Here is a 21875-nt window from a genome sequence, read left to right as displayed (position 1 = left end):
AAAATATTGAATATAATTCCCTGTGCTATACAGAAAGAGTTTGTTTTTTTAATCTTTCATGATATATTTCTGTATTCCTTCTAGTCCACAGAGCTTTAATTAGGAATATCTCTGAATTAGACTACAACATCAGGTAGGGAATGGAGTTTACTGCTGTGATCTTTTGTGATAGAGAACAGAATGATAAAGAACACATGAAACTTGAGGTTGTCCAGGGAGTTTGAAGGTCACTGGATTAATGGTATTAGAATTGGAAAATGACCCAATAAAAATAAGTGCACTTCAACCCTGTGAGTCATAAGATTCAGCAACTCTGACCTTACTGTTCTTTATGTAAACTGCATGTACTCACCATCTCTGTGCCTTTGCAGATACTGTTCCCTCTGCTTAGAAAGCTCTTCCTCCCCATCCAGCAGGGAATTGGTACTGGCCTGGGAAAAGCTGTGCATTATGTATGATAAATTACCTGTATACTGTTCTGTCTTCTTACACTAAGCTTCCCCTGAAAATAATAATATTTGCATGTATGTAGTGTTTAGAATGTGACAGACTCTGTGATTTGTGACTTAAGTCATTTAATCCTCACAATAACCTATTTGTGGAAGGATGATTGTATTTTGCAGAAAAGGAAACTGCACAGGAAGGTTAAGACACTTGCTTAGGGCTCCATTGTTGGGATGTGTAACCAGGCAGTCTGGCTCCAGTATTCATCCGTTGAAACGCAATGCTATGCTGCCCCTCAGGTTAGGGACTGGGTCTTGTGGATCTTTGTGGCCTCAGTGACAAGTGCAGCGTCTCCGTCATAGAAGACACAGATTAATGATGCTGGGTGAAGTTAATGAATGACTGTTTGAGAAGCCTCATGTTAAAGTTGTTGTCCAGCCCAGGAAGTGTGGGGAAGTACTGGATATAAATTAAGAGAGTGTCCTGAATGGAAAGTGAGGCATGGCATGGAAATAGAAAAAAAATTCTGGTAGAGAAATGTGTATCCTGGATGCCCAGTTGGTTGAGACAGAATGGTGATGGTGTGTGGAAGGGAAGTAGCTCGAAAAAATGTTCTAGGCTTTGATTTGTTCTTTTGGTGTTCTGGTTAAGTTTGAGTGGTGATATGAGGAAAAGGTAGTTCTCCTTTAGGGATAGGAAGGAGGCTACATCAAAACTGTAGCCTTAATGAGGTTAGATATTCTCTAAGAAAACATGTTGTAATAGAGTAAGTCCCCTTGACAGTTACTGATCCATGAGAGGGAAATGGCCCATTTATGACAACGTATATGCACTAAAAATATCATTGTCAGTTGTTAGTAGAGCTCTAGTTCCGTGATGAAATCATTGGTGAACATGGTGGGAAAGAGAAGGCAAAACATTTCTGGTTTACAGGTGCGATCCCTGGCTTCATGATAGAGTTTACCTGAGACTCCATACTCCAAGCCACCAAAATTCAAGAAAAGCTATATGGAAAATGTTACGTTATTGTAATGACTAACTGTCATCTTTCTTGGCATCACTACATAACCTAAGTCCAAATGTAACTAATGGGCACAGTTTTACCAAATAGAGATGAATTTCTGGGCCAAGAAATACTTTGTTGCCTTCCTAACTAGCATGTTTTTTGACTGATAAAGCTGTTTGGTGATCCTGTTCTCCATTGCAAGGCCTTATCTTTGAACTAAATCTATCCTTTATAAATCTGAGGTATTAGGGACAGATAAGAATTTCCTTTGAGGATATCACTGTTGTAGGCTCCCAAAAGATAATTAGGAATATTTTTTTAAGAAAGTTCTTCTTCTTGGTGTCATACTCTTCTTCTAAAATATAATTATCCTCTGAAAAAATGAGGCTGAAATCATGACCCAAGACCATATGGTTCTTTACTTACTGAATTTCCAGTTGTTACCCCCTGTTTCAAACACGTCTTAGACAGGCATAGAAATGTGATTCTCACTGTAGCTGTTTTTATAACCAGTAGCAATATTAACAATTTATGTATGCCTTAATCATTAGGATAGTGTCAATTAATGGGTGCTCTGTTATTCAATCAAGACATAAGGATAACTCCAACCTTAAACTTAATTAAACTTAAGTATAAAGGGAAATAATGATATAATTTCTGACTGAAATAAATTAGGTGAGAATTTACTTTGGAATGATGTGTATTAGTTTATATTAACTGAAATTCAATTATAGATTGTTAGAGTTCGGGACTTAAACACCAGGTATGTTTGGTATCAATAACTGTGAGTCTGATCTGAAAAGTGAAAATGAATTTTATGTATTCACCAGTGAGCAACTCCCAAGGGCACGAAGTGCCATATGTAGTGTTGTACTAAGCCTTCTGCCAAGTGTCAGCAAACCTGTGCAGAATTTTAAAAAGACTAAGTGGACATTTACATATTAATGTTACATTCTGAGAATCCTGAGACACATATATTAATATAAAAGCTACATCCATTTTTTTTCCCTAGTGGTTTTTCCTAACTCACAAATTTTGGAAATATTATTCCAAGATACTACCTTTGGCGAATACAGTGCTTACATTTAGACATGCTGTTAATTTTCCTTCCTCTCTCTCTAATCTCTGATTTATAACTGAGCTTTCCCATTCAAAATAAGGGGTTTGAACTAAATCTATCCTTTATCGAGGTTATACGTTGAATGCCTCTTGTGTGCTAGGCATTGTTCTAAGGGAAACAGTGGATGTATCGTTAAGTCTTCTATGTCCTCTGAGCAGCAGATGACAGTGGGAGAGGGTCACAACAAACAGAGAAGAAGGGTAATTTCAAACCATGAAGGTTGTGATAGAAGGTCTTGCTCACCGGAGGCTCAGTTGTGCTGTGATTTGTAGTTGTGTTTGTCATCAAGCAGTCAATAAAGGGTCCAGTGGCATTTTGGGCACAGTAAAGCATGATCACACAGCTTCAGAGATCTTTCTAAAGTAAAATTAAAAAAAAAAAAAAAGTAAAACAAGGACATCCATAGGATAGAAACTGAATGAGGGGAGAAAGGTCTATTGAGTGCCAAATTCTGGGGATGATCCAGTCTGGGAAGCATAAGGCACAGAAAGAAAGCCAGCATTTCTGAAACAGGATGAATGAGGGTGAGAGTGGAAGGGGGATGAGGATGGAGAGTTAGGGGCCAGAATACGGAGAACTTTATAGACCACAGTAAATTGCTAATGATTTTAAATGCAGCGAAAAGTCTTTGGAAGTTTTTAGCAGTACAGTGATTTCAATTGGTTTGTTATTTGAAAGGTGACTTTGGTTATCAAGAGATGAATAGGTGGAATGATGTGGAGTAGGATGAGTGGGCAAGAACCAAAGCAGGGAGGCCAGAGTGGAGGACATTACAAAACCCAAGATGTGACTTTGGCTTGGACTAGGGATTTAACAGTGGAGGTAGTACAGGACAGCTGGGCTCAGCAAAGGTTTCGGAGGTGGAGGCCTTTCTAATGGATGTGGCTCTGGACAGTGCTAGAAAGATGATGAGAAAGGAGGACTGCTTCATTTATGCAATTAATGCTTTTGAGTCCCTATTCTGCACCAAGCTCTGTTAGACACTGAGGATATTAAAAGGAACAAAACCAATCACAGTCATTGCCTTCAATAGAAGTTAAAATCTGATGAAAAAAATGATTAAAATATCATACAAATAAGTTCATTTGGGTCATCTTTTCTTAGATTCCACATATAAGTGATATCATATGATATTGTCCCCCTCTTTCTTACTTCACTTAATATGATGATCTCCAGGTCCATCCATGTTGCTGCAAATGGCATTATTTTATTCTTTTTATGGCTGAGTAGTATTCCATATATATATATACACACACACACATACACACCACAACTTCTTTATCCAGTCACCTGTTGATGAGCATTTAGGTTGTTTCCATAATTTGGCTATTGAAAATAGTGTTATGCTGCACACCAGAAATTGACACAACATTATAAACTGACTATACTTCAGTATTTAAAAAATCAAAAAAATAAAAACAAAGCCAAAAAAAGAACCCCAAAAATCATAAAAATATATGACTACAAGCTCAGAAAAAGACAAGAAAGAACCCTAATTTAGGCAGTGTGTGTGTATGTGGAGTGGAGTCAGCTATGTCAAGTCTGGGAAGGCTAAGATCTGAAAAAGAAGTAGGGCTGGAACTAGGCGAGAAGCCGTGGGGGTTCAGCAGTGGGAGTGCTTGGTCCTGGTGGTAGGAAGGGGGTGTGACACAGTTGAGAAATGGACCTCCAGCCACCAGGGCTGGAGCACAAAGTAGAAGAGAGTGAGAAGAGGTCTGTTCAGCGCCACCTCTTACTGGGGTTATGACCTCAGGACCCATCCGGTGAAGGCAAACCAACTGAAAGAGAAAAAGAACCTGGGTCCTGGGAGGACTTGCTGAACCAACAAATTGGCCAGCCCTGGAACTGCTCAATTTCTAGACTCCTTGTTACATGAGAGACTAAATATCCTTATAATTTATGCCGTTTGTTCAGTACATGTTTAGTGAACACTTAGGCATTCTTATAGCTATAAAGGGCACAATAGGGAACAACATAAAAATCCCTCATGGAGCTGACATTCTAGTGGAGGAGAGAGTTGATAAGTGAGTGAATGAATGATGTGTTAAATGTGGGGCTGAAACTTTTCACTCTTCCTGGCCATTCTCCCCACCCAGAAGCTGATCTGAATGGGAGAGCTCCCCTATCTTGTGACTTCCAGCTGAGTTCAGCCAAGGGGTGCCCCAGCAGGAGACCAGAGGCTGGAGAAGAAGGTCTGAGTATTTCTCCCTTAGTTCCTTTCAAACCAGGCTGGGGTTTGGGAATGGATGTTTCTTGTCAGAAGCCACTGCCTCAGCTTCTTTTGAGCTTATCTGTCACATGACTCCAGCTCTTAGCAGAGTCCAGTAATCCTGCTCCCTGACCCTTCACCTCCAGCACTCCTTGATCCCCTAACCCTGCCCAACTCCATCATTCATCCTTCTTTGATTACCTCCCTCTTCCAAGGGTGCAGTCTTTTCTGCCAGAACCCTGGCAGATGTAGGTGGCAAGTTGCCACATAGAAAATTAATTCAATAAGAGTCACAAGTACAGAGGAGAAGAATAGACTTAAAGTACTGGTCACATGAGGTCTCCTTGAGAAGGTGACATTTGAGTAAAGCTATGAAGGAGGCATAATATATCTGGGATGGAGGGGCATATCAGTCAGAGGGAAGAGCCTTTGCAAAGGCCCTGAGGTGGGCCTGGGGCTGGATATTCAAAGATCATCAAGGGAAGTGGTGTGAACAGAACAGACATAATGAGAGGGAAAGAGGTGGGAGGTGAGGTCAGTAAAGCAAAAGGACAGGAGCTGTGAGTATGTTGAAGCCACTGTGGGACACTGTACATGAGTAGAGGGGCCCTGCAGGGATGTGAGCAGCGAAGGGACAGACGCTGACTGTGTGTTAATAGAATCACCTGGGTGTCATGTGGGGAAGGGATCCGAGGGGCCAGGCAGGAGCAGAGATCCCAGTTAGGAGGTGACTGCATGGACTGGGCAAAAAAAGATGGCGGCCATAGCAGCAGATGGGAGCAGGTGGTTGAGTTCTGGGTATTTTCTGAGGGTGGAGCCAGCCAGGTTTGCCAACAGAGCAGTTGTGGGCCTGTGAGACAGAAGAGTTAAAGATAACTCCAAGGTCTTTGGCCTGAGCACCTGGAAATGTGGGGATGGCAATGCTAATACTGGGAAGACTTAGGAGAAGCAGGACCAGAAAAAGGATGTCAGGGGCTCAGTGCTATACATGTGAAGTTTGAGGTCTGTGCCAGACTGTGTTTTGGTGGCCCCCAATGCACCACATCTCCTGGGGTTCCCACCTTTGTGCAGTCCCTTCCCCTTATGCCTGGATTGACCTAGGGACCTGCCTGAATCCATTGAATGCAATGCAAGTGGTACAGGGCCTGTTCCTGGTTTGGATCTTGGGAAAGCCTGGCACCTTCTGTTTTTGCACCCTCGGAAGCCAGCTGCCATGCAAGAAATTGGCCCACTCCCAGACCACCATGCTATAGAAAAGACTGGGCAGCCACACAGAGAAGCTCACGTGGAGGAAAACAGAGACTGACAGTCCCAGCTGCGCTCTCAGCCGGAGACCAGCACCAAATGCTCACCACAGGCGTGAGGCATTACACCTTGCAGTTATCCCAGACAACACCATGGGAAGCCAAAGAATCATCTAATTAACGTACAGTATCAAGAGAAATAATGAATTGCTCTTTCAGGTCTTAAAAAAAAAAAAGAAGAAAGAAACATATCGTGCATTCACTCTCAACTGGATGCAAATAAATGGGACTAAAATATTACCATTATCACTAATAAAATCTAGGCTAGAGAATGTAGCTTAGGAGTGAGAGACAAATAGGCTTCCCAAACTGCACCCTCTATTTGGGAAGACTTACGTGACCCGTCTCAGAAGCCCAGACGGGGGCAGGTTTCGCGATGCTGGGGAGCAAATTCTTCCCCTGGAGAAGCAGCAGAGTGCCAGCCCTCTGTGGGGAGCTCCTTCTCACCGGGAAGAGATGAGAGGGCTGAGATGAGCATGCAGATTAAATGATTCCATCTCCTCTGGTGCAGAGTGAGGAAAGGAGCAGAAAGTGGTTGTGAGTTTTACTGACTGAGTTCCATTCACATAGAAAGAAACATCAAGAGTGGGAAAAATGCTCCACCCCTCCCTGTCCCCTGCTGCTAGGGATAACGCCTCCCTTGTCAGCTGTACCTGCTACTATCTGTGCTAGCCAGTACAGCAGCTCCTAGCTATGTGTGAGTATTTACGTTTTAATTAATTTAAATTAAATACATTTCAAAATTCAATTTCTCAGTCACACAGGCCACCTGTCAGGTGCTCCATAGCCGCCTGTGTCTTGTGGCTCCTATGCTGGGCAATGCAGCCACACAGCATTACCACTGTCAATGCAAGATCCGCAGAATGGTGCTAACTTGAGATTTTTCTTACTCATCTTTGTGTCATCAGTGCCTATAACCAGGCCTGACTCAGGTGCTCAGAAATGTTTGTTGAATGTTTACATATCTGCCCATCATAAAGGTCTTCCCATTGTTGCTTTCTGAGCAACGAGATATGAAAACGGAACACAGATAATCTTGTTAAATAAAATAAGTCAGTGGAAGAATAGGCATTACAGAATCTTATTTTTGTTCAGAAATAATTATAGGCATAAAGATATGTGTTTAAAAGTCTTGAAAGATACACACCAGACTATTCTCCATCGAATGGCTGAGATTGGGGGAACAAAATAAGGAAGAACTTTTTTACTTAAAAAAATTGTTATTAGGAAAATATGTTACTTTAGAGTAAAAAATAGTAACAGATTAGGTGAAGTTAAAAAAAAAGGTAACAGATTAGGTAGTTTATTTTCTTGATATGTAAAGAAAATCATAGCTATTCTCAATATCATGTATTAATAAAAGGCTATTTTAAGAGTGAATTAGATGAAAGTATTAAAAAACAAAGTGTTGAAGTATAAGGACAAATCACAGCCACTGGCCTGATGAATATTGCATGCAAGCCATGAAATCTTGTTTCCTAAGCAGGGTGGAAAGTAGTTTTCTTCCCCAAGATGTGGCTGCCTTGCTAAGCTGCAGAGAAAGATAGGGCCAGATGGCATAGTTCTCATTTTCTGTTACACCTCCCGACCCAGCAACATGCTTTCTCCCACCTCTCCTATAGCAATTGCTTTTGTTCATTGCAGGAGCAATCTTCACCCTGGGAGTGGACCTAATGACTGTGTCCGAATCAGAATACTAACACACTGCCTGTGATAATCCTCTTGCAGCCTTATTTTGCTCCTTGTTTGGTACTTTACAAGCTCACAGATGCTGGACCAGAATTCAGTACCTAAAATGAAGACATTCTGTTTGACAGGGCCAAATCTCAATTGCTGAAGCAGGGCATTAAAGCGTGAAGCAGTGCCTTAAAAAGTAACTGGGGTCATCTGATCTGCACCTAAAGTTAACCTGATTTCAAAATGAAGATCTGTAAAAATGCTAGATTCCACAGTAATTTCTCAGGAAAAGAAAAAGGAAAAAAAAAAAAAAGGAGAGGTGGCTATCATTACAAGAAGACTAAAACAAAAAGAGAATGACAAATAAAATAATACAGACAGACAAGTTCAATGATCAGGTCTGTTTTATTTCATGCTCAGTTGATGGGAGAAAAGAATATTTTCATCAAACTATTAAAATGAATGAATTTAAAGATATGAATATAATCACCCAGAAAAGTGCACTAACAAAATAGTTTTTAAAATGAGCATGATTGAATAATTTCTTTTTGATTACTGTGCTCATTGACTGTTATTCTTAAATAATGATGGATTCTAGGCTTGGCTGAGTAAACTCCATGAGGATGAATTTGTCTCAGGAACTGATACTTGAAGAAGTTGAGCTGTTCAGTAAATTGCTCCTTTCTTAACAGTTTTTTCTCTTACTGTTTGTATTTTTCAGACTCACTATGAGAATGGGGAATATATCATCAGGCAAGGTGCAAGAGGGGACACCTTCTTTATCATCAGCAAAGGAAAGGTAAGTTTTGGTGGCACTTGAGAGCCAAGTACCAGGGATATCTGGTGTTCATCAGCGACCCCTGGAGGAGCACAGGTGCAGGGTCTGGAGCTGTATGAGTTTTTCATTTTCTGAAACTGATAAAGGGATATTTGAGAGCAGATCTCCTAAAACTGATGAAAGAGGAAGAAAAAGTATAACTTTGAAGGCCAGTGAACAGCCTGAATTCTTTAATATAATAATCATGATGCTAAATGCCACTGATAAGTCTGCAAAAATGGAGAAGTTTCCATAATTAAGATTATAAAATTAAAAAAAAATGACTACAGCAGCTTTAAAAAAATCCTTAACAGGAAAAAAATCCATCCAGTCATTAGGAGCAGTAACATTGTATTAATGAAACATCTGGACTTTCAAATCAGATGGCCTATGTTTGAATCCAGCTATGAAACTTACTAGTTTTAGTATTCCTAGGCAAGTTATTTAACACTCTGAGGCCAATGAGGAAATAAATATATTCATGTTTTACTGTATCTTCATGAAGAAATACTGAATGGATACTAAAATTATTAGATGTGGTGAACTATAGGGGAAGGGATAAATATGGGGTAGACAGGTATATAAGTGAAAAATCATTATTTATTATATTTTTAAATAATTCACTGTTATTAATAAATTTTTTAAGAAGCTAAGAAATTAAGTGAATTGGAAAATGAAGACTTGTATATTAATACTTTAATATTGCTAAAAATACCTTGTTTCTTTCAACAGTGAAGTCCTATTCATTTTTGCATTTAAGTGTCATTGGACTGTGTGCAATGTGATTTGAACTTATTTTGCTTTATCATAAGTGATCATTAAAGAGAAGTTATGAATACTAAGTATATTAAGAGACTGGAAAGGAAATGCAGGTATAAGGGGATTTATATGGCAGTTTTCACTTTTATAATTATCACTTTTTAAAAAAGTAAATTTATTTATTTTAATTTAAATAAGACTGACTTCGGCACCTTATGCTTATGTTAAAACAGGAGAGGGAATAACAGAGCCACAGGAAACAGGATATGGGACAGATTGCAAATCTTGCTGGATCACATTTTAAAGAATCCTCTTTGGACTAATTTTGAATTTAAAATGTATATATATCGATGTTTACACCAGTGGCATAGCACACTAAAGGGAAGAAAGCACTATTTATACTTTTATCATACCTGTTCTTTTGACTGATATCAGAAAGCCTGGGATAGAAACAGAAATCAGAGACTGGCTTCCTAAAAGGCATCATGAAATGATGTGTCTGACCACACTTAGTGGTTAAAACTGTATCTTATATTTTCCAATGTGAGAGGATAAGAAACGTTAAGATTTTGTGGTTTACATATAAGTTGTTAGGGCTTACCATTCACTGTTTTATTCTTAACATCGATTGAAGACTCAGGGAAAATTGAAAATCCTCATGGCTGTAAATGATTTGATTGGTCACAGGGAGACTTTTTACCCTAACAATTCTAGATTCATTTTTCTACATTATATTGCTACTTCTTTGGTATCATGTAATGATATGCTTATTTGTTAAGATAAATTTCTGACAGGCTTCTGTGACTACCAAATTACTGCAAAGTCCAGCACTGCCTGGAAAAAAGCTGTGGTTAGTTAGCAACCAGTTTTAGCTGAAGGTGCACTAGTGGTGCTGTTTTACCAGTTTTCTAATATGTATAAACAGAAGTAGCATGGAAATTACAGCACCGGAGCCCATTCCCTTGGCAACATTTTAGAGCACAGTGGGGATTCTGGGAGAGAAGTAGTAAGAATATACTGGACTCTTTTGACACATTCCAGATTTTTTTTTTAAACCAGGTATAGTTTTTTTCCTAACCTAGTTTTTCAGGTCTCAAAACTTAGCTGCTATGATTCTTAATTATATAATAAAGTATGATGGGTTAGTATATGAATTATATTAATTCTAATATTAATGCACTAGAGTCACCATATTACATTTTAAGATGCATAAGTCCCAATGGGAAGGAATAGAAAGTGAGAAGAGTAGTAAGAGTAGGTTCAGATAAGCAGGCAAATACGTTGTAGAATTGAAAAGTTCTAAAACTATATGCCTTGGTTTTGATATACAGATGTCAATTTGTTTTCATATACATTAAAAAATGTATAAAGGATAACCGTGACAAAGATATTTTCTTTGTTTCTACGAAACTGGCTTTTCCTTAGAAAATGTGAGACAGACACACACAACCGGGGAGGAGCTGTAAACCTACAAATGGATTTCCCTTTGTTCAAGTTCATTTATCTAAGTATAAAATGGTTTTTATTCTTCCACAAAGCACATTCACACAAAGGGAAAAACTTTAAACTATTTGTTTTTCCCCCATTAAACCTGTATAAGCTGATTTTTCTAAAACTTGAGGCAGAATGCTCAAGTGATGTCAGGAGAACCTGATGCTGTCTTAAGGAGAAGCTGAGTTAGCTCTCTATACTTTAATCAGTCCATTCCCCTTGCCTAGAAACATGATTTGTTCCCCTCCAACATTGAACTACAAAGCACCAATGGATTCACAATTGAGCATGAAAAATAGCTCTGGTAAAACCTCATGCATATGGCCCTGGAATTGTGTTCCATCAAAAAATATACTCTCTCCATAAGTAAGTTGAACCAAAATTGAATAAGATTGGTAAACAAAATTTCAGAGTTTTGATAATAATTCAAATGCATTTTGATTTTCTGATTCTATTCAATATACTTTGTATGCTACCACTAGCAAAATTGTGAGTCAAAAATTCTTGTTCACTAAATGCCACTTAAAACCACATGGCTTTGCTTAGAATTAACAAATGCTTAAGCATGTTGGTTAAACAAGTTGGCTTAACACAATGTTCAGTGTTACTGAATATGGAAAGTGTTCTCTTATGGAATTTTATTTGTGTATGGATATGCATGTGTATACATATATGTATATGTCAGGGTGAAATATGAGAAGCATTTCATTTTAGATCAAAAACAAAGATGCACATTATTCCCCACTTCTATTCAGTGTAGAACTAAACACTCCACTCACTGCAGTAAGTCAAGAAAAAGATGTTTGGAAATGAGGGAATAAAACAGTAATTATTTATAGATGGTATGATTTTAGTTTCTTCTGAGTTTTTTTATGTAGATAAATAATTAAAATTAATATGAGCTTAGCTACATTAGCATTGTTCAGTACTTTTTTCTTTGTTAATGGAACTATTCTGTATCTTCACAAGCCAACACAGCCATTAGTCCCATTTGCTATCTAAATAAAATTAATTAAGTTAAACAAAATATTCAGCTTCTTAGTAGCAGTAGCCACATTACAATAGCTAAATAAGCTACGTGCAACTAATGTTGACATTGAACATTGCAGAACTAGATACTTTAAATTAAATTTTGAAAAAGCTGAATCAGTCAGTATAATCTACCATGTTAATAGAAGAAAAATTATATGTCAATTGATGCAATGAAAACATTTGAGAAATTGGACCATCCTTCACAAGAAAAACTCAACAAACTGGGAATATAAAAGAAATTCCTCAAATTATTAAATGATATCTACAAAATGCCTACAGCTTATGTCATAATTAAGAATGAAAGAGCCATTAATGAGTAAAAGCAGTCAGTAGAGAAAGGCCAGCAAATGGTATTGAAACAATTGGTTATCTGTAAGCAAAAAAGCAACTCTTCACCTAAACTCATACCTTATAAAACAATTAAATAGTAATTGATAGTAGATTAAAAGATAAAATGTAAAACTATAAAACTTTTAGAAGAAAATCTTCATGACTTACGTCAAAATTTCCTAGAAATGACACCAAAAGCACAATTCATTATCAAAAGATAAATTGGGCTTTATCAAAATTACAAACTTTTTTTTGTAGAAGAAATTACAAGGATAAAAAAACTGCAAACTGGAGGAGATGCTTGGAAATCACACTTCTAGCAAAGGACTTATATAGTAAAAACAATCCAGATATCAATTTTTTAAAAACTATCAAGATTTAAAAAAAGGACAAGGAATTTGACTAGACACTTCACAAAGTAGATATAAGAATGGCAAATATGTACATGAAAAGATGTTTAATTAATCATTAGTTATTATGGAATTGCAACTTAAAACCCTGAGAAATTATTGCATGCCTGAAAAAAAAAATGGCTAAAATGAAAAAAAAAAAAAATACGTTGACAATACCAAGTGCTGATGAGGAGGTAGACCAACTGGAACTGTCATGCATTGCTGGTGGGAATGCAAAGTGGTAAAGCCATTCTGAAAAACATTTTGGCAGTTTATAGAGTTAAGTATTTACTATATGACCTAGTATTTGTACTTCTTGGTATTTATTCTAGAAAAATGAAAACAAAGTTCAAACAAAAAAAATGCATCAATATTTATAGCCGTTCTATTCATAATTGCCGCAAATTAGAAATGCCCTTCAGTGGATAAATAGATAAACAAACTGTACCACATTTATTCAATAGAAAGAATTAACTTTTATGTCATGTAATAACTTGGGTGAATCTCAAAGGCATTATAAGTTAAAAAAAAAAAAAGCCAATCTGAAAAGGTTAAATATTTTATTATTCCATGTACATGATATTATCAGAAAGATAAAACTAATACGATACAGAAGAGACCATTGGTTTCTAGGAGTAAGACTTGGAGTAGGATGTGACTATAAACATATAGTATGAAGGAATTTCTTGAGGTGATGGAATTGTTCTATATCTGAATATGATGGAAGTTAGAGAAATCTATACATTAAATTCATAGAACTGTCTTCCAAAATAAGAGAAAAGTTCAATTTTACTATATGATCATTTAAAAAACTGCATATCTTTCTAAACACCAGTAAATTCAGTTAAAAATAAAACTAAAATATATAATTAAAATCATTTCTAAAATCAAGTATTTAGGAATATAACAAAAAATGTTCAAGTTGTTTAAGAAGAAAATTTCATTTAAAGACACTAGAATGAAGAGCAGAAGACCAACAAGGCTAAAACATTTGAAGGGAAGAATAGTAAATTGGGTAGAATTAATTTATTAGATAGAAAGACTTATAAGGTTAAAGTAATAAAGAAAAATGGGTCTTCATTCTCCTAATATATCAGAATAAGAGAATAGCAAGCTCAGGTAAAGATTCATGATCTGTGGTACTTGGTTTAGGTCAGGATGGGCAGTGCAGATACCAAAATCACTGGTTATCTATAGGGAAATGCATGAAGTTGGTTCCTGACCTCACACTGTACAAAAAGGTCAATTCCACACCTAAATGTAAAAGAAAAACATATTTAAAAAATCAGGGACAGTTAGGAGAATACTTCTGTCATGCTAGGATAGAAAAGAATTTCTTAAATGAGAATTTTAAAGTATAAACAATAAGGGATAATGTGGTTAAGTACAATTATATTACAATTAATAACTCAGGCAAGACATCATAAAAACAGGAAAAAGATAAACTACAGTCTTATGAATCAATTAAAAATGACAGTCAATTCAATAGAAAAATAGGCAAAAATCATCAGACACATTACAAAAAAGAAATACAACTGGCCCACAAAATAATATGAAATAATATGAAAAATGCTCTCCCTTTATTAATAATCAGAGAAATGCCATCTGATACCTACCTTATTGGCAAAAATTAAAGTCTGACAGTATCGAGTGTTGATGACAATACAGACGATACGAACTTTCATTCACTGATGGTAGAAATGTAAGTTGGTATGACCTCTTTATACCAAGACTGAGTCAATACTTAGTGAAATTGAAGATGCATATACTTCATTACCTTATTCTCCTTTTATAAGTGTTGATCCTAGCGAAACACCACATGGACACCACAAAACATGCAGAAATGTTTATAATTAATGTTGTTAATAGCACAGCAAAGCTAAAATATAACAAAAATAAACCTGGAAGAAATCCACATTTACGTATACAGAGTCATTAATAAAATATATTCATATAATGGGGTAATATACAAATGAGAAATGAAGTACAGCTACATATATTAACATGGATGAACTGGATAAATCTCAAATACAATGCTAATCAAAAGAAACAAGTTGAAGAATAAGTGTGATATATTATTTATATAAAGTTTAAAACCAGGCTAATATGTGGCATTTTTGCATGTAGTGAAGTGCATTTGAGTGCATGTGCACACACACGAAATTAGTAGCACTAGGAAGGGAATCTTGAACATGAACATCATAGGTGTTTGGGGGAAGGAAGTAGAACACATGATGAGAGAGATTCTAATTCATTCCTGTGTTTGCATAAAAGGTCCAGTTGTCAAATCAGACTCATGGGTATCATAGGTCTTACCCAGATGAATGTAGCTAATGACTCAAAGAATGCATACAAACTTCAAGCTCAGGAAAAATCCTTCCCCTGTACATGCCCCAAACTATCAGATACAGTTCCTAAAAGTGTTTTTCTGCATTAGGAAACATTTTGGTTTTGGAATAACAGGACCAGTTTTTGAGCAATATGCGCAGAACTCTGTTTGAAAGAGCTGCTTCGATTTGGGGACTCTTCATTTTTATAATCTATTGATCACATAGGTAGGAAAATGCGTATCTAACCCTGTTTTCCAGCTGGGTTTGCCCACAGATCTGTAATTTCCATATTTCTTTATAACAAACATTGCTTTGTTTATAAAACCTGTTGAATCTGTACTAAAACATTTCATTTTGTTTTTGAATTGTTCTTGGATAAACATGTTGGTTGAGCACATTGATATTGTTTATTGAAAATTTTGATATCAAAGATAAATTTTGTGTTCTATTTAAAATATCTAATTTCTATTTTGATTCTTAATTTAAAAAATTATGTATACAAAATTTAAAAATAGTTCCAAAATTTTAAATTACAAGACCATGCATATATTTTATAGAAAATTAATATACAGATAAGTAGAAGGATCATAAAAATACACACATTCTCTTGTCTATCTAGAACTAAAAGTGGTTAATACTCTAAAGAGCATTTTATGGCAATAAGAGCAATAGTAGTGATATGGGATAATCACAATGAAATGCATGGAATTTCTGAAGTAGAAGGGAGAGAAATGGAATAAAGGGGAAAATAAGGGAAAAAGGAGCCAACTTTGGGGGACACTTAAAATTAAGAGGATGCTTTTCATTGATTTTTCTCTCATTTAATTCACACATAGCACACAAATATACACATCCATATGAGATAACCTCATGTTATCCCACCCCAGGTGGTGGGGTAATAAGTGTTCAGACCAAATACTATCTTTAAGGCTCCGTAGCTAGTTCCCTTCTGCAGCATTGTGGACCATAAAGTACCTTGTGGTTTAGGTGGAAAGAAGATGGGTGCAGGTTAGAGTTAGAGAGGCCATCTCTGTATGTTTAACTTTCTCTACCTTAAAATTTTTTCCCATGCAAATGTCCATGAATGGTGTCTGTGCATATTTAGAATGATATATACAAAGAAAACCTGTGGATATTATAACTTTAAAGGAAAATTTTGATTCTTGCTCTTTGAGTTGCTTGCTTTTTTCATATACATAAATTATAGGAGATAGATTTTGGAGATACATTTTTCCTCACATTTATTATGTAAGCAGAAAGTGCTTCATTCTGTAGGTGGACCATTTTTTTATGTCTTGATCACTCCATTTCAGTAACATAATTTTAAAGAACATTTCAAAACCCACCACCATTTCTCCATGGCTTGCATAAATCTGCCATTTTGGATTTCTGATTTCTTTGTTGTTGTTACCCAAATGGCAAAGTACAGTTATATAATGTATTCTTACTATCTAATTTGAATTAATGAGCTTAATTTGTAGTTTATTACACTTTAGCCCATGACTTTTTTTTTTTAACATCTAGGAGGACTAATAATTTCGTTGAGTTGCCTCATTGTGCAGATGAGAAAATTGAAGTTCAGAGATAAAACAGTTTATCAGTGTTTGTCAGACTGGGCTGTACCACATTTGCATCTAAATCACCCACATGACTCTTTTGAAATGCATATTTCCAAAACCCACTCAGTCAGAACCTCAGGAATAAGAGTTCAGTAACCTTTATTTTAAACAAGACACACCTCTACATAGTCTCCCCCCACACAGTTAAGTTTGAGAATCACTATGTGAGTGCATTTCCATTTGCATCTGTAAAAGCCTCATCTGTATGCCAATAAGCATCTCTCTGATATAACTCAGTGGTTTTAAAAACTGCATTTCTATGGTTTTGCAACACTGTGTGGAGGAATAATCAAATGGATCGGTGAAGAAGAATAATTGAATTCCCTCCACCTTGTACAGACCTTCTTAATGCTTATAAAAATTCTAGTCTTTGACATCAATCTCTAAATTCAGAAACCTGAGGCATAGTATTTTTAAATGTGTTTAAGTGTCTGGCATTGTCTCAAGAAATTAGTTTTTCTACTTCATTACGTTTTCCAGGTAGGTGAATTTTAACTGCTTAACCTTCCTGGATGATACGTAGCCAGTATTACAAATGTTTGCAGAGCTTTAGAAGGAAATGAATTAACAAAAATGAACAATTACTGTATTTATGTCTTTATTTATGCAACAAATACATTGTTACTTGCTTTCCACAGACTATCACCCAACCCCCAATTCCTATGTGGGCAGAGATACCATGTTAGTAATGAAGATTTTTTGTTCATGAAATTTATAGCTCTTTATTAAGAACCTATTAGAAATTATAGAGAATGCCAAAGAAATACCCATTTCTTACAAGAGCATACTATTTATTATGGTAAAAAAGACATAGGTGTAATTTATATATCTTCAAAAAATAATCTTGCTGAATGAAGCATACAGATCACGAGGATGAAAGTCAAGTAGAGGCCTGCGGGAAGGCTTCATGACAGTGTGGCCTTTGAATGAAGGCTGGATTCTTCTTAGCAAAGGGATAGGCACGTCCTAGAGGAACTGGGATGTGCATGTCTAGGTGTATAGAATGATGTTAAATGAAGCCAAGAAATGGAGACAATATTAACATCCATCTACAAAGAAGTAAATAAATAAATAACAGATTAGAAGAAGACAGTAAAGCCTTAAAATGTATGGACTAGATTTATATATAATAGCTTGGAATAAATAATTAAAACAATGTTAAGAGAAAAGCGTAAGTCTCAGAATGATACATACTGTATTATGCTATTCATGTATTTTAAAAACGCATTCATATAAACATGTAAAAAAGATGGGAGGAATGCTCATTAAATTCATCATAGTGATGGCCTCATAGGAGGTAGGAAATGAGACTAGAGATGGGGATTTGAGTGAAATTCAAATTTCTACATGTTATTTCTTGACAACTTGAAAGTACAGCAAAGTATTTGGAGATTATTTCTTGGGCTGCATGGGCATTTGTGCTATTATTCTTTGGCCTCTTCAGTGGTACTGTACTCTTTTTCTTCATAAAAATAAGTTTAAAAATAGAATTAGCATCATTAACTAGTATTTATTTGATCATCCAGTGTGTTGGCAGTGGAAATAGACTTTCATTGTTTCTCTATCTAGGTAAATGTCACTCGTGAAGACTCACCAAGTGAAGACCCGGTCTTTCTTAGAACTTTAGGAAAAGGAGACTGGTTTGGAGAGAAAGCCTTGCAGGGGTAAGTAGATCACATTTTACAAAATTTTTGGTAGTGCTACATATATCTCAGTCTTAAATATTGCGCTTCTAGCAAAATAGGTTATTTAGTGCTTATTCCACCATCAGACACAGACACAGACCCTTGATGACCATTCTTACTTCCAGCTGGACTTGGAGACTCTTTGGATAGGCTGTGGAATTGACTGGTTAACTCTGCGTGTGTATATGTGTATATGTATAGTCAGTTTACAATGTTGTGTCTATTTCTCGAGTACAGCATAATGCTTCAGTCATACATGAGCATGCATATATTCGTTTTTATATTCTTTTTCACCATAAGGTACTACAAAATAATGAATATAGTTCCCTGTGCTACACAGTATAAACTTGTTTATTTTATATTTATTAGTATCTGCTTTACTTCTATAATAAATCATTTCTGTATTAATAGGAAATTTTCTCAGCTTTGTATTCTTTAATTGCAACCTCTGCAAAGACTTTAAAAGAGAAGTCTCTACTAAGCTCATTTTGTACAAAAATTTTATTCAGAATCATAGGAAGATAATTGGTTGAGATTTTTTAGATACCAAAACCTGATTGTACAAACAACAGATCACAAGGTAATGAAGCCTTTCTGGGAGTCACCTCTGGGTGGTGGTTGTCATCACTGTGGTAGTGGAGGTGAAGGAGGAGGTGGAAGTGAAGGTAAAGTAGGTCCGATTCACTGTGAACCGGCTCTGAAGGCTGGACTCATAGAGGTGTCGCTGCAAAATCACTGACATTATGCTTGTAAACTAAGACCTCAAGAGGCAAGTGTTTGGGATTTCTTCCCATATACTAATGAAGAAAAACCCAATTGACTTTGTATCATGCATTTTACAGAAGGCATGACAAATATGACTAATATATTTGGATATTTCACTCTTGTTTTCCAGTAAGTAACCATCTAAGTTATCCATATGGATGAGACTTTTCAAAGTTCAGTGCTGTATATGTAAGCCAACTGAATAGCGAATAACCAATAAACATTTATTTTTGTATCAAATGCCAGGTACAGGTGTGTATACTAGAAAGACAGCAAATAGGACATAATTTATTTCTAAAATATGTGGAACAGTCTGTTTTGCTTCCATTTCAAATTATGCCTTCACTTAAAAAATAACGTAAAGATTTTGCTAAAAAGTATTATGAGGAAATAGTTTGGAGAGTTTTAATTTTTAAAACCACAATCAGTTGGCAGATTTTATTTTCCTTCTTACCATTTCATAGCTACAGAAATGAAAGAGAGATCCTGAAAGGTCATGTTACTCAGGCCACGTTACTTTATGAAAATTCAGAGCTAAATGCATTTGACTGACCTTTTTTCTTTAACTTGGTCAATTTCACCTTTATTTGATGAACAAGTACTTGCTGCTAAATATTTCCAGTGGCAAAGCTGGAGGGAATACCACGTTCAATGTGGCTGCATAAAAGAATGCAATAGACATCATCTTCCTAGTATAAACTGCACTAAAAGGAACCCTTTGTACTTTACCATTCTTTCCCCTGACTGTTATAAATGTAGAGGATTCTAGAGAATAAAATCACCTGATCGTTGGTCCAAGATTAGATGCCTCTGTGAAAACTTCATTCCCAGCAGAGCCCTTAAACATTTCAGTCATCTCTGACTGAGATCACAAGTGGAACACCAACACATAAAACATAATTGAGAATTGATAGGTTTTCTTTTGTAGCTTAATGTCACTGAATTTTGGTGCTAATTGTAGAAAGTTTTACAGTGAAAACACCTTCCCAGAATGTCTCATGAAGTGAATTTGGGGATATGGTTTACAGGAAAGTTACCAAATTTTGCTCTGATATTGAAATTTAAGTTAATGATATTCCCTCTAGACTGAATTCATTTTAGTATATGGTTATTTCTGTGGACTGTCTGGTTCCAAAACTCTTTTGCATATATTCAGTCCTCTTTACCCAACTCCCACCATTTCCCACCACACCTTATCCCCGTCATTCCCCCATTTCTCTTTCTTCTTTATGCCGCTTACTCTTACTTTCTCACCGCTCAACCTGGCTTTATCAGCCTACTCTGTGTATGCCCTCTTAAGTGTCACCAGGAATTTGCTACTTACTGCAAAGAATGGTCTTTTTTTCTGTCTTCATTTGACTTCACTTCTCAGCTATGGTTTTACACTGCTGACCACACCTTTTCTTCTTTAAAATCCCCATCTTTTGAGACCCTTGAAATTGTTAACATTCTTTAGAATTTCTCATTTCATTTCCTAAAATTCACCAACGTTTTGTCCTAAACTCTATTGTACACATCTTTGTACAACATTCAGGTCTGTGATGGACTATTACCTCAATGAAAAGAAATCCCAAGTACTTGTATTTGATTTGAGCTCAGCATCTGGCACTTTTTAGATACTCAGCATGTATTTGTTGAATGAATGAGTGAACAAATGAACCTCTGTAACGATGCCCAGTCTGGCAATGCTTTCTGCCACCGATCACTTTCACTACTGGAATTTGGTGGTGGATAAGGATTTACGAACTCACTTGACTATAGGGGGCAGGCAGGTAATGAAAATGGGTCAAAATAAGGCCAGTGAAACTGGTGGCAAACTGCAGTCTTATGCAATGCGGACAGCAATTACAGAGCTCCAACTTATTGCTGTGCTTTTTCATTTTTTAAAGAAAAGCAGAAAAAATGAGTTTTGAAAAAATATATATGCTTTTGTAGCTTGATTAAAAAAAAAAAAAAAAAGAAGGCTCTGCAAGCAAACAACACATTTCTACAAAGGATTTGACCTGTGAGTTGCCATTTCATGATTTCTATCAATGATATGCCTCTTTAAACTCCATAACTAGATTCCTGTTAGGGAAGCCTGTTAGTTTTACCCTTCTTATCATTTCCTTTTGATTATTTTTTGACATTTTAATGTTTTGATGTTCTATATCTGTAACCTGTTTTTTACTCTGAGTCTCTATGTTCTTTTTTGATCTTTTCTTTGAATTTCCATGTTTACTCCCCAAATTCCAACTTTACACAAATTGATTGATTTGTTTCACTTGTTTCCCTCCAAATAACTTTAAAAGTTATGTAACTTTAGGATATAAAGTCTTCTTGAGCAACTGTGTATGTCCTTTTGAGTAACAGCTATAATTCTTTGAAAACCTTAGGATTTTTATCCTTGGAAGGCAGATTTTATAGTTGGCATTCCCTGGGTGTACATAACACAGCATTTCAGATTGTTTTCTTACATATAAAATTTATAGATACTGGGGATTTTTGTTTTGTTTTCCTGAGGATGTTCAGCAGATCATGAATATATTGATAAAATGATAATATTGAAATTAAACCTTGACCATTTTTTTAAAATTTGATAGTGCCTAGTACTAGTATTGGTTAAACACAGAGTAGATAATTGAACGACAAAGCTGAGATGTGACCTCAGTAACCCAACTCCAGAACTCCACCATGAAGTTCTGCCTCTAGAATTAGCAAGTTTTGTTTCCTTGTTGGTTGGAGAGATACAGTTAGCTATCCTATAATCTTCATTATAATAATTCACTAACCAATAGCATCTCATTACTAGAAAAATTTGGTTCGTTTATTGCTTTCACTTTTTTGGTTGACATGAAGCAAATTATTCAGTATTGTTTGGCTTAAGCATTATTTTTGCTGTGATAATGGTTTTTC

At 36.0% G+C, this 21875-nt stretch overlaps 1 protein-coding gene across 2 annotated transcripts in view; it reads left to right on the top strand.

Moving 5' to 3' along the window:
• PRKG1 (protein kinase cGMP-dependent 1) overlaps window positions 1-21875 on the top strand; it is a 1104481-nt gene that overhangs the window by 902303 nt on the left and 180303 nt on the right. For both annotated transcript variants that reach the window (XM_031461315.2, XM_031461314.2), the window contains exons 6-7: window positions 8482-8559; window positions 18100-18194. In XM_031461315.2, coding sequence (XP_031317175.1) covers window positions 8482-8559; window positions 18100-18194 — 173 coding nt within the window. The remainder of the gene's footprint in view (window positions 1-8481; window positions 8560-18099; window positions 18195-21875) is intronic.

The sequence above is a fragment of the Camelus dromedarius genome, chromosome 8 (assembly GCF_036321535.1).
Source record: "Camelus dromedarius isolate mCamDro1 chromosome 8, mCamDro1.pat, whole genome shotgun sequence".
Taxonomy (NCBI): Eukaryota; Metazoa; Chordata; class Mammalia; order Artiodactyla; family Camelidae; genus Camelus; species Camelus dromedarius.
This window is presented reverse-complemented; position numbering and strand designations above follow the sequence as displayed.